Consider the following 13844-nt stretch of genomic DNA (forward strand, 5'->3'; position numbering starts at 1 on the left):
TCGAAATAAGGGACCAGTCCTGTCCATGTTGGTCCTTTTCATTTTCAGTTGAATACTACCTGAAATATAAAGGCATACCTACTGCAAAATGAATCTAGAGGAAATGGTACTGTGTTTTTAGGAAAGGTTGTAGCTCTCATATTAAAAATTGTAAGCTTAGAATATTTAGGATGATCACTGATGAAGGGAAATCAGGTTTATCCTGCTCGGAGGATCACCTGAGCCCAAGAGGGTGAGGCTACAGTGAGCCATGATTGCACCATTGTGCTCCAGCCTGGGTGATACAGCAAGACCCTGTCTCAAAAACAAAAACAAAAACAAAAACCTGTCTCAAGAGGAGCTGCCTTTTATCTAATTTCCCCATTCTGCAGTTCTGGAATTACCCACCAATCCACCTCACCACTCCTGCCCATCCAAGGTTAAAAATTGGCCTCATGGCAGATCTTGCCATACTGTTTTGGAACAGAAAGGCAGATAGTTGCCTTGATTTCAAAATATTGCACTACTAAATAAACACAAAGTAAAAATAAAATTGATATACTGGATTGTTCTTAAGATACATACCTCTAAGAGCTGGATTTGGAGCAAATGAGGTGGGCTGTCAATACTCTGCTTCCAGTGTTAAAGTTCTGGTGTTTAAGGTGTTAAAGGAAAGCTTCAGACAAATTAAATTTAATGGAGTTTAATTGAACAAGAAAAAAATAATTTGTGAATCAGGTGGCCTCCAGAATCACGGCAGATTCAGAGAGACTTCAGGGATGCCTCATGGCCAGAACAAATTTACAGAAAATAAAAGTAAAGTGACGTTCAGAAATCAGAAGTGTACAGAAAGAGCTAGATTTATTATGGGTTGGTGTTCACCTTATTTGAACACTCAGCAGTGTATGAGTGGTTGAAGATGGCTCCTGGGATTAGCCAAGACTCAGCTATGGTTACAGACGCACACTCCTAAGTTAGGTTTTCAATCTTGTCTACCTGTTAAGTTATAGTTTGTCCACGAGGACTCAAATATGCAAGTACAGAGTCCTTCTCAGTCCACATTTCATTCACTTTAACAAAAGATAAAAGGAAATTACATAGTCTAGACAAACATAGGTTAAACTCTAGAAAATGTCACTATGTTCCTTGAGAAAACAGTAAGAAGATACCATCACCATCCTATACGTATAACTTAGCAAGTAGGACAAAAATACATACCAGATCAAAAAACTGCCAACTTAAACATTCACACGGAGCTTGCTGCCCATTTCTTTGGATATCATTTGTTTTGGAGTAGATAAGAAGGCTCCCTCCAACCTTCTGCTCCCTCTGCTAGCTTTTAGTTCATGCTGCTTCATCCACCTCATTGTGCACCACACTTACCCTGCAGCTGTCTTTGTTAAACTATTTTCCTCCACCCACCTTCTCTGTCTACCTCTCATTGTGTTTTACTTTTGTCCCACCTCTGCTACTTACTCAGCTGTGATCCCTTCTCCTATCTGAGGAGCTCATCTTTATGTCCTGTGGGAATTGGGTTGAGCCTGGGGGTCTGGACAGGTTTCCTTCCCACTGAGCCCTGGAAAGGCTGTTTTCCAGGGACTGAGGCAGCAAGGAACAGAACAGCCCTTATTAAACCAGACACTGACTTGGCACTGTACCTATGCTGTCTCATTTAATGGTCACAGTAATCTTTTCTGAAAGCTTTAGTTTTCTTTTTTACAAACAATTTGAAAACTGAAGCCTGGAGGCATTAGGTAATTTATCTAAGGTTAACACAGGAAGTGCAGGGCTGAACCAGGACACAAGCCCAGATCTGTCAGTTGCACGATGCTGCCTTCAGAGTATGTCAAGTGAAGCAGAAACAAACTTTTCGATGGAACGTGGTCTTGAGTTAAATCTATCAATACTCAGAAAATGAAACAAATAGAGCTTGTTAAGAGCTGTAGGTTATGCAACGATTTATCTCGATAATCTTAATAATGATATATTTTAAATGATTATTTCTGAATCCAAGTTACACTAAGATGCTTTTCTAAAAAATTAGAGCACCTCTTTTCATAACTTGGAATGTTTTCTTTGAGAAATTCTATTGGAAATGGTGAGTAGGTTACCAGTTGGCTCTCAGTTGCATAGCAAACCTTCTGTGGGTAAGAACTTTGGTATGAATATCACAGTTTCTCCTTGTTTCTTTGGAGACTGCATCAGATGCCAACTAGGAACTGAATGTACCAGGAACACAGCTATCCTTTTACCCGCTTCACCCCCTCCCCTTTAGAAGGGAGAGGACTAATAGTAACAATCACAATGGTAGCAACAACCATGAACATTTATTGAGAATTTGGTATGTGCCAGATATTCTAGGCGACCTCACCTATGACTATTTCTCAAATTTTCATAGTTTACAAAAAGTGATTACCTTTCTGATTTGCATTGATTATGGTATTATGCACATTTGCCAACTTTTTCAATGGGCATCCATATATGTAAAAGATAGGTCTGTTAATATCTGTATCCCATATTTATATTTTTGACATTTATGGTCATGAAAAGAAATAGCAGAACACATCTCTGAAGATTTTGGCAGACAATCTGTGGTGGAGGTTTTCAATTCTTGTCTGTAGGCACAGTCTTCCAAAGCTTTGCTTCTGGACACGGGGGTCTGTGGACCTGCGACATCAGTGTCACTTGGGAGCTCATTATAAATACAGTCTCAGAACTCACTCCAGGGGCACTGGACCAGAATCTGTATTTCAATAAAATCAGGGGTATTTGTGCTTATTATAGCTCATGTCTAGAAGGTCACCCTAGACCTGGCACAATGGCATGTGCACACACCTATAATCCCAGAGCTTTGGGAGACTGAAGTGGAAGGACGATTTGAGGCCAGGAGTTCAGAGAACAGCTTGGACAACATAGCAAGACTCTGTCTCTACAAAAAAAAAAAAAAAAAACTCAAATTAGCCAGGCATGGTGGTGCATGCCTGTATTCCCAGCTGCTTGGAAAACTGAGATGGGAGGATCGCTTGAGTCCAAGAGTTTAAGGATGCAGTGAGCTATAATCGGGCCACTACACTCGGCCTAGGCAACAGAGAGAGACCTTGTATCTAAAAAATAAAAATAACAATAGAAGGTCACCCTGTGCCACTTACTATATTTTTCTTCTGCAGATTACTGGAAGAATTGGTTCGGAAAGAGAAAGAATTACAGGCACTCCTTCATCGAGCTATTGAAGAAAAAGACCAAGAAATTAAACACCTGAAGCTTAAGTCCCAACCCATAGGTGAATAGCAGAAAACTTTATAGTAATACTGTTCAGCCAGGCTGCCACAAAAACCAAGCAAGCCAACACGAAGTTTTATTTGTGGCTAAGTCAGCATTTGTCACTTCTACCATGACTGCAAGCAGGAATTCCTTTAAAAAAAGAAATCCAATTTTTAACTCTAGCAAACTCATTTCTATAAGTACAGTAAAAATAGATTATTCATAATCATCTTTTCCTGAGGTGACGTATTCCTGAGGTAAATAGGGCTCTCCATGTTTTTAATCTTTCTTTATTTTTAAAGATTTCACAATGAGATTACTAGAATAAATAATACTTTTTTGTCATTTTGCATCTATATTCTGTGTAGTCTAGCTTTTTTCCTTATAATTTGAAGAGGCTTAAATAGAATAAAGATGTAGTAGTAAAAAGGCATAGGTGGGGAGAATTTATTTAGCCCATTTAGAGGAAAACAGAATTCTCAGTTATTTGTTTAGATACACGGCTCTTTCATAGTAGAAAAAGAGATTATGATCATTATATAGTTCTCTGCTAATTGTGTTCATCTTTATTGCATGAAAAACAGTATAATTTTGGTGCAAAGAGTTTATTCTAAGAAACCATAAAATTGATATGAAAGTATAACGTAGGAGTATCATTTCATTATTGCTTTTGCTCCTTGTTTACTAGTAAATTCACTTGTCTGAGTTTTATTCATATTATCATCTGTACTGTCAAACTCAATTGTTTCTATGAACTGTTCTCTGATAGAGCAAAATCTTTTAAAGTATCAATAAATGTCTGTTGATTGTGAGGGTCTCAGATGACCTCTGTTAGGTGAAACTAAGAATATCTTCCCAAAATTCTGTTCTAGAAATTCCTGAACTGCCTGTATTTCACCTAAATTCTCCTGGCACAAATACTGAAGATTCTGAGCTTACCGACTGGCTGAGAGTGAATGGAGCAGATGAAGACACTATAAGCCGGGTAAAGACAACTGTCTCTGGGACAAGTATTCTTTCACTTCATTTCATAATGTTGGGTGCCTGCTATGTGACAGGCACAAGGGAGACACTGGTAAGCAAATCAGACCCAGCCCTGCCTTCCTGAGGCTTACAGACCAGGGTAGGCATGTGATAATCAGCTAACTCCACAGATACAAATGTGATTCTCCACTGGTAAATTTTATGAAGAAAAAGGTATCAGGTGTTATTAGACAGGGAGAGAGAGAGGTTGGGGAAGATTCTTGGAGAAGGGGATGAAAGAGCTGAAGGCTAACGGAATATAAGGGAGTAAATAGGCCAATTGTATGTATGTTCGGGAGGGGTGTGGGAGGGAGACCAGGGAAGAACCTTGTGCAGTGGGGCTGCAGTGTGTACAAAGACAGTGAGGCAGGCAAAAGCTCTGTGGTCCTGAGCCCCTTAGGAATTTAATATGTTTGAAATGAGAACCAGAAAGAGTGGGAAAAAAATAAAGATAGAATTTAAAAATTCTTGTTTCTAATTCTTTGTATGTTAATTTTTATTTTATTTTATTTTATTTTATATTTTATTTTATATTTTATTTTATTATTTATTTTATATTTTATTTTATTTTATTTATTTATTTATTTTATTTTATTTTATTTTATTTTTTATTTTGGAGACAAGGTCTCGCTCTGTTACCCTGGCTAGAGTGCAGTGATCATAGCTCCCTGCAACCTTGACCTGCTGGGTTCAAGTGATCCTCCCACCTTAGCCTCCTGAATAGTTGGGACTATGGACATAAACCATCATACCCAGCTAATTAAAAAAAAAAAATGTAGAGAAAGGGTCTCGCTGTGTTGCCCAGGCTGGTCTTGAACTCCTGGCCCCAAGCGATTCTCTCACCTCAGCCTCTCAAAGTATTGGGGTTACAGGCATGAACTACCATGCCAGGCCTGTTTGTTAAATTTTTGATTCTCTTTCAACATTATTAGACTTCACTAGGCAGCAGCTATTTATTGCTACTTAATAAAATGAATCTAGTCGACTTATTTCAGAAACATTTTCTATACAAACCATATTTTACCTATAATAATCTAATTCCTTTGTGCTCCATATAGACTTTTTTTGATTTTGTTTTTGAGACAGAATCTCACTGTCGCCCAGGCTGCAGTGCAGTGGTGCAATCTCAGCTCACTGCAACCTTCGCCTGCCAGCCTCAAGTGATTCTCCCGCCTCAGCCTCTCAAGTAGCTGGGATTACAGGCATATGCCACCATGCCCGGCTAATTTTTTGTGTTTTTAGTAGAAACAGGTTTTCACCATATTGGCCAGGGTGGTTTCAAACTCCTGGCCTCAAGTGATCCACCCACCCCAGCCTCCCAAAGTGCTGAGATTACAAGCGTGAGCCACTGCATCTGGCCCCTATAGACTTTTGTAATGAGCGTGAATAGCATTTGTTTATGTTCATTATATGAACACACAGGCATACATTAAAAGATTGTAATATTTGATAGAGGGGCCCTCTTAATACAATATTGTTTTAATTTGTTTTATATTTAAATTTCTAAAATAAATAAGAAGAAAGATATCTCTTTTGACTTGATAATTTATTAACTAAGAGAATTTCAGGCCACCTTGGACATCTACATTTAACAAGTTACAGCTGAATAAATTTAAACAACTCCAGAATATACATTCCTCTAACTTAGGTTCAAATCCCAGTTACGGAATAGTAATTGATAATCTACTAAATAATTGCCCTTTTTATTTGATTTCAAAGCTTCAGGCCAGGTGCAGTGGCTCCCGCCTGTTATCCCAACAGTTTGGGAAGCATAGGCAGATTGCTTGAGGCCAGGTGTTGGAGATTAGGCTGGTCAATATAGTGAGACTTTGTCTCTCTCTATATATATAAAAAAAAATTTTTAAATGTAAAGGTGCAGTTCAAATTAAGATTCTGCTTTTATGATGAATTACAGTCAAGTGCCTTTGCTTAACCATGAAAAAATAAGTTCAGAAATTAAGCATGGGCAGTACCTTTCCAGGAACACTTTTTATCCACTTGAGAAAAAAAGCTACATAGCATTGAACTTCTAAATACAAGATTTGTTTTTGAACAGCAGATGTGATTACAAGTGAGTCTCATCTGTTCATTAGAAGACCATTCAGAAGCTCTGTGTCACTTGTAATCTTTTTGCATTTGGAAGTTAATATAGATGCATTTGTATTTTTTTTTTTTTTTTTTTTTTGATATGGAGTCTCACTCTGTCGCCCAGGCTGGAGTACAGTTGTTCAATCTCAGCCCACTGCAACCTCTGCCTCCCGGGTTCAAGTGATTCTCCTGCCTCAGCCTCCCAAGTAGCTGGGATTACAGGCACATGCCACCACACCCAGCTAATTTTTTGTATTTTTAGTGGGGGGGGGGGGTTTCACCACTTTGGCCAGGCTGGTCTTGAACTCCTGACCTCAGATGATCCGCCTGCCTCAGCCTCCCAAGGTGCTGGGGTTACAGGCATGAGCCACTGCACCTGGCCTGGATGCATTTATTTGTATTTATCGAATAATAGGGAGGCCTTTCCCCTAATAATCACAGAAGATTGTGTTTTTAGTAATTTCATTTTTAGATTCATTTTTAATTATAGTCAAGGTTTACATTATAAATAGAGTTTGTGCTTTATTAAAGTTATATAAAACATCTTACTTTTGTGCATATTTTACTTTCTCTACAGTTTTTGGCTGAAGATTATACACTATTGGATGTTCTCTACTATGTTACACGTGATGACTTAAAATGCTTGAGACTAAGGTACCACTTTTCTTTCTGTTGTCACGATAGAAAGAGTACCAGGCTAATATAAGAAAGTCTGAGTACCTGCCCAGGCTGGGTCTCTAATTAGCTTTGCAGTTCTGGACAGAGCTCTCTTAGTTCTTAGCTGCTCTGAATAAACTGAGTTAGTTGGACCATTCTATTTTTGAGGGCTCTAATAACCAATATTTCTATATTAGCAAGTGAAAATCAACTGGAAGAATTTTTTTGAATAATATGCAGACTAAGTCCATGCAGATGCTCTGAAGCTGCCTTAAACAAATGCTTTAATTGAGTTCATGATGGTGTTATACTCAATAAATATTTGGAGGAGGTGCTGACGTACCCTCCAAAAGCCTGGTATAATCTGATATAATTTATTATTAATTAAGGCCAAGCATATAACTTTTTTTTTTTTTTTCCCAAGACGGAGTCTCGGTCTGTCACCCAGGCTGGAGTGCAGTGGCGTGATCTCGGCTCACTGAAAGCTCCGCTTCCCAAGTTCACACCATTCTTCTGCCTCAGCCTCCCGAGTAGCTGGGACTACAGGTGCTCGCCACCAAGCCCGGCTAATTTTTTTGTGTTTTTAGTAGAGACGGGGTTTCACCGCATTAGCCAGGGTGGTCTCAATCTCCTGACCTCATGATCTGCCTTCCTCAGCCTCCCAAAGTGCTGGGATTACAGGCGTGAGCCACCGCACCCAGCCCAAGCAGAAAACTATTATACCCACCATTATAAAGACAAATTTCAAAAATGCTGAAAATCTAAAATGATGTTTTGGGACACAGCAGTTTGTGGGAGTGAAAAGAGAAGGAATGGAGGGAAGATGAGAAAATATATACAAAAAGAATACATAATAACTGATCAGACTTTGGGATCTTCTTCTGACCAGAGCAGATGAAAGCTAAGAAGTCACTTTTCTATTTCAAGGGCAGTGTTTCAAATGAAATGTTCTTTTCACCATGTTCTTGTGTCTTTAAACAGGGGAGGGATGCTGTGCACACTGTGGAAGGCCATCATTGACTTTCGAAACAAACAGACTTGACTGTTGCTCAATTTAATCTTCAATGGAAATTCTAAAAATTAATACAGATCTGATCTTCTTGGGGGTGGGAAAATCGAAGGGAGAGGAGAAAGGAGCTGCACTTTAAATCCAGTATTTGTTTACTCACGTTAAAAAAAAAAAAAAAACAGACAAAACACACTGAAATTTCCTAACTACATCTATTTCTATAATTTTTAAGGACTCTTCATAAGGACTCTTAAAATAATCCTGAACATTAGAACCCTAACGTTCAGGAAGATTTTAATCTAAGCATTTTTATGGAAATATTTTTAATGCAGCAGCTATTGCACTTCAGCCAAATGTTTATTTCACACAAAACGGATGTAACATTTCATGTGATTGTGCACCACTGGAACAAAACCAAAATGTGACCATAACTTTTTTGGCTTCTGTGTGTTTGTAATACGCTCTAATAATCTGAGTAGAAATGCATAATTTCAATTACTGTATAAAGTTTATGTTTTTTTAAGTGTGCAGAATCTGAGAGCAATGGTTTTTACTTCTCTGTGTTAATTGTAATATTGACTATATTTTGTAACTTAAGTTTCTGACCTGTCGTACATTTGTTTGAGTCATTTATGTACTACTGAACTGTACCAGTTGCACATGCTTGAACCGTAGTAATGTTAGCTTGTTCTAAAGCTATCCGTTGTGTCATATTTACTCTAAAAATTAAAAAGACTCCCAACATACTGTTTTGATAACTTCTAAAGAATTCTTATTTTGTATTGACAAACTAGATAATCTGCTGTGTTGAATTTCCAGTTGTTTCTCCAGCTGTAACATTTAGTAAAATCCGTCTTCTATTCAAGCATTCAGACAACTGACATCCAGGTTGTTCCTCAGGGGAACGGAAGTTTAAGAAAGGGTAAGCCTGGGCAACAAAGTGAGACCCCATCTCTGCAAAAACTCAAAAATTCAGCTAGGTGTGGTTGTGCACACCTGTGGTCCTAGCTACCTGGGAGGCTGAGGCAGGAGGATCACTTGAACCCAGGAGGTTGAGACTGCAGTGAGCCATGATTGTGCCATTGCACTCTAGCTTGGGCAACAGAGTAAGACCCTGTCTCAAAAAAAAAAAAAAAAAAAAAAAAAAAAGAGGGTGAGGAAAAAAGAATAAAGGAAAGTATACTTTTCTCAAGGCCCCAAGTTATCTTGGATGACTATTGTGTATCTTAAGGCATCTGCAAAGACCATCTTAATGGAGAATACTATTTATTTATTTATTTATTGACAGAGTCTTGCTCTGTTGCTCTGGCTGGAGTGCAGTGGCACCATCTCAGCTTACTGCAACCTCCACCTCCCGGGTTCAAGCAATTCTTGTACCTCAGCCTCCTGAGTAGCTAGGATTATAGGCGTGTACCACCACACCCAGCTAATTTGTATTTTTAGTAGCAATGAGGTTTCACCATGTTTGGCAAGCTGGTCTCAAACTCCTGACCTCAAGTGATCCATCTACCTTGGCCTCCTAAAGTGCTGGGATTACAGGTGTGTGCTACTATGCCTGGCCAAGAATAGTATATTTTCTATCTCCTTAATTTACTCATATTTGGAGAAATATTTTTATTTATTTTAAGCTGAATAATATATTTTTATGAGCCTGCCCATATTGATCAGAGGAAGTCTGATACTCCTAGATGGATAAATGAAATATATTTTCTTAAATACAGAGGAACCTGTTTATTAGGCAGGATAGAAATGACATAGAGCTGTTTATATATCATGATTTCACTCATATATAACAGTCTTTGACAAAGCAGAAGACATCTTTATTTCCATGTGAAAATCAAGGTACAATATATTTTATATTGCATTAGAGTATTCAAAACATTCTCACTAATGTTTTCTGATTGATTGATTGAGACAGGGTCTCGCTCTGTTGCCTAGACTGGAATGCAGTGGTGTGATCACAGCTCACTGCAGCCTTGTCCCCTTAGGCTCAAGCAGTCCTCTCATGTCAGCCTACAGAGTAGCTGGGACTACAGAGGCATACCACCACAACCAGCTAATTTTAAAATTTTTAGTAGAGGTGGGATCTCACTGTGTTATCCAGGCTGGTCTTGAACTCCTGGACTCAAATGATCCTCCTGCCTTGGCCTCCCAAAGTGCTGGGATTATAGGTGTGAACCACTGCTTCTGGCCTCTTTTTTAACATCCTAATTTGGAGGACACAGTTGTCTCTGGTATCCTGTGTGGATATTCTGAAAGAAGTGAGGTATAAATTCAATGATATGTCATTTGGCTCATGCTGAAACACAGAGTAAGCTGTTTATTCAGCCACAGTTCATCTTCTCAATTCTAATGGTGAAGTGCTTCTTTTGACTGTATATAGGATCAAGGTACCCATCTTAAACCAAATCTTCAATGATACAGTCTTTCCTTGGCACCTTCCTCCTACCCTGTCTTTGTGAGCAGATGATCCTGTGTCCCTACATGGTTCATAACACATTCCCAGGCCAACATCATTAGCCATTTGTCAGAATTTTGGGTCTCAGGCACAAAAGAAGACAGTTCCATTATGGAAGGCTCCATTATGGAAAGGTTTGCATTTGAAACACTTTTAGGATCAATCTAGGCCAGTGATTCTCAACTCAGCTTCACATTAAAATGACTTGGATGCTTTTTCAAAAATATTGATGCCACCACCTTGGGACAACTGAGTTTTTTGTTGTTGTTGTTGTTATTTTTTCTTGAGACAAAGTCTCTGTCACCCAGGCTAGAATGCAGCGACACTATCATAGCTCACTGCATCCTTCACCTCCTGGGCTCAATTAGTCCTCCCACCTCAGCATCCCAAGTAGCTGGGACTACAGGCGTGGGCCACCATGTCTGGCTAATTTTTTTACTTTTTTGTAGAGACATGGTTTCACTTGTTCAACTCACTCTCGTCTCAAACTTTTAGGCTCAAGTGATCATCCTGCCTCGACCTCCCAAAATGTTGGGATTACAGGCGTGAACCACTGTGTCCAGCTGGAAAACTGTTTTTACTGGTTTGGGGTGGGGCCCAGATACCCTTTTTAAAAATTAGTTTCACAGGTAATTTAACATGATCAAGCCTCACCTCCTTATTTCAGGCAACAGCTAGAGAGGGAAATGGAGAGCCCCTTTCTATAGAGGGAATAGCAAGATGGTTAACATTCATCACTTGTTTAGTGTAGCAGGAGGCTACACACACAGGCCTGAAGCAAAACTGTAACTCAACTTGTGACCTGGAACAAGTTCATTAGCTTCTCCAAGTCTCAGCTTTCTCATCTGTGAAATGGAGGAAATGATGTACCTTCCACATAGGTCCATTATAAGATGTAAATAAGAAAATGAAGGCTGGGCGCAGTGGCTCACGCCTGTAATCCCAGCACTTTGGGAGGCCGAGGTGAGTGAATCACTTGAGGCCAGGAGTTCAAGATCAGCCTGGCCTACATGGCGAAACCCCGTCTCTACTAAAATCACAAAAACTAGCCAGGTATGGTGGTGCACGCCTGTAATCCCATCTACTCGGGAGGCTGAGGTACGAGAATTGCTTGAACCCAGGAGGTGAAGGTTGCAGTGAGCCGAGATCATGCCATTGCAATCCAGCCTGGGCGACAGAGCAAGACTCTGTCTCAGAACACAAAAGAATGCAGGAGAGGTGCTCAGCACAATGTTTAGCATATAGTAAACACTGAGATATGCTTGCTATTGTCATCACTTATCCTTCATTCAAAAGTATTTATTAAATACTGGGTACTACATATTGTGGTGCACCAACAAGATACAGTTCTTTCTCCTGAAGTTTCTTGTCAAGGAATCAAGACAAAGCAGAAACAACAGTGGTGCAGTCAGTGCTGTACTCACATTTACTGTCAGAAGGGGTCAAGGAAAGCTTTCCAGAGGAGGGAAGGTGCAAAGCTGAGCCTAGAAAGATGATTTGAAACAGAACAGTTATGCAGGGGTGGTGGCAGTGTTACAAAAGAAACAAAACAGGAATTTGCTGGGAGAAGTAGATCTAATGTTTCCTTTTAACTGCATTTTGATCTCTTTCTCCTGTCATTGGATACTTGGTTTCATTCATCCCTAGGCCACCACATAAAAAAGTTGGGCATTGAGGAATTATTATTAACCTATTTGAATGTCCACTGTGTGTGAGGCACGGTAGCAACACAAAAGATATATACCATGCCTACCAAGTTCAGAATGCAGGCAGTGCACATGATGTCATCAAGAACATCTGTAAATTGTGAGCAAATAAAATAACTGATAGTTCTAGACTTTATGGACACCCTATAGAGAAGTAGAGGACAAAGTCCCTACACCAAAAATGTGCATCAGATTGAGGAGGCAAATTTGCAATAACTCATGCCTAGTCTATTTTAACAGCTGGACAAGTACCAAGCCCAGCAAGCCCTGGGCAGGTCCAAAGGACAGGCATGCTGGGAGCCGGGGCAGGAAGAATCGGCTTCATGGAGGAAGTAAACCTTAACCTGGGCCTCAGAGGGAAAGTATTATTAAATATGTCAGGATGAAGGAAGTCACTTTGGGCAGAGCGGCTTCAAGAACAAAGGCTAGAAAGCAGGGATTTGGAAGGTATTCTGGAGAATGAACAACTCCATTGGTTAAAAATATGAGTTACAGAGGTGAAAAGTGGAAATGGGTAGTAGAGAGCTCAGGGCCCAGTTAGGGGGTGGTGGCAGTGATGGTGAGGAGGTGGAGTTAATATTTAATTATATAGGAACGGGGAATCTATTAAAGGTTTTTGAGCAAGGGAGGGGTCTGTGTAAACTGGTTATATATTGCAAAATTAATCTGGTTTGGAACATATTAAATTAATGGCAGGATATCTTGATAAAACTGTGTTAGTGGAAGTCAGGAGTGAGATTAAGGGTATATATTCAGGATTTGGGAGTCACCAGGATCCAGGATGGAAGTAATAGCAAATGAGGGCTGTGAGAGACAGTAAAGATAAAAAGGTTGTGGCTTACAATTTGGGGACGGTAAAAATACCGGGGGATTAGAAGGGAGGAAGAATATGAGTCAACAAAGACGAAAGGACTGCTACAGAGGAATGAGAAAAATCAAGCCAATGGTAGACCAAGAGCAAGGTGATTAGAGGATCAAGTGCTGTAGAAACTCTAGGGGCAGAAAGTCTAGGGGAATGATGGATTTAAAAATAAGGATTTGATTTGTATACATAGGCATGAAAAACAATATATATAACTTTTTAAATGAAAAATAATGGCACCAAAATCCACATTTATTTTTATTACCTTTGGTGAACAAAACATACAACAATAGATTCTGGAGGGTGGGAAGTTAAAGGAAGATATTTTCAGAATCAAAGAGTCTTAGCTGTGTTTATTGGGGTAGAGCCCCTGGATGCAGAAACATTTAAGGATTGGGGAGAAAAAAGGGATGATGTTTGAAGGAGGCAGGAGGGGAGTGGATGGTGTCAGGAGGTTCAGCTCCTCCCCTGGAATGGGGAACCCTGAAGATTTGAAATGGATGTGGGAGCTCCAGACAGATGGCTTTCATGTTCCAAGTAAAGTACAACTTGAAGTACATCGTGATGGTGTTTGACATTTAACAGATGTCATCCATTCTCTGCAGAGTCACTCAGCAGCCTACCCCATTGCAGACACCTTAGGTTTGGAACACACTGTCTATACAGGATTTTGTATCCAGGATTTTGGTGCGTTCCTTATTTCATTTATTTTTGTTTAACTTGTGGCAGACAAATATAGCTTATCAAAAGAAAGGGACAATGAGTAAGTACACACCAAACTAAACAAAACAAAACAAACAT

General features: G+C 39.5%; 1 protein-coding gene across 3 annotated transcripts in view; it reads left to right on the plus strand.

Annotated features, from left to right (window-relative positions):
* MAP3K5 (mitogen-activated protein kinase kinase kinase 5) overlaps positions 1-8764 on the plus strand; it is a 252403-nt gene extending 243639 nt beyond the window's left edge. For 2 of the 3 annotated variants that reach the window (XM_030928710.1, XM_030928711.1), the window contains 4 exons: positions 3147-3259; positions 4113-4315; positions 6929-7005; positions 7990-8764. In XM_030928710.1, coding sequence (XP_030784570.1) covers positions 3147-3259; positions 4113-4315; positions 6929-7005; positions 7990-8050 — 454 coding nt within the window. In that variant the 3' untranslated portion in view covers positions 8051-8764. The remainder of the gene's footprint in view (positions 1-3146; positions 3260-4112; positions 4316-6928; positions 7006-7989) is intronic. The other variant, XM_010379481.2, reaches the window with a different exon arrangement.
* The last annotated feature ends 5080 nt before the right edge of the window (positions 8765-13844 follow it).

The sequence above is a fragment of the Rhinopithecus roxellana genome, chromosome 4, assembly GCF_007565055.1.
Source record: "Rhinopithecus roxellana isolate Shanxi Qingling chromosome 4, ASM756505v1, whole genome shotgun sequence".
Lineage (NCBI taxonomy): Eukaryota > Metazoa > Chordata > Mammalia > Primates > Cercopithecidae > Rhinopithecus > Rhinopithecus roxellana.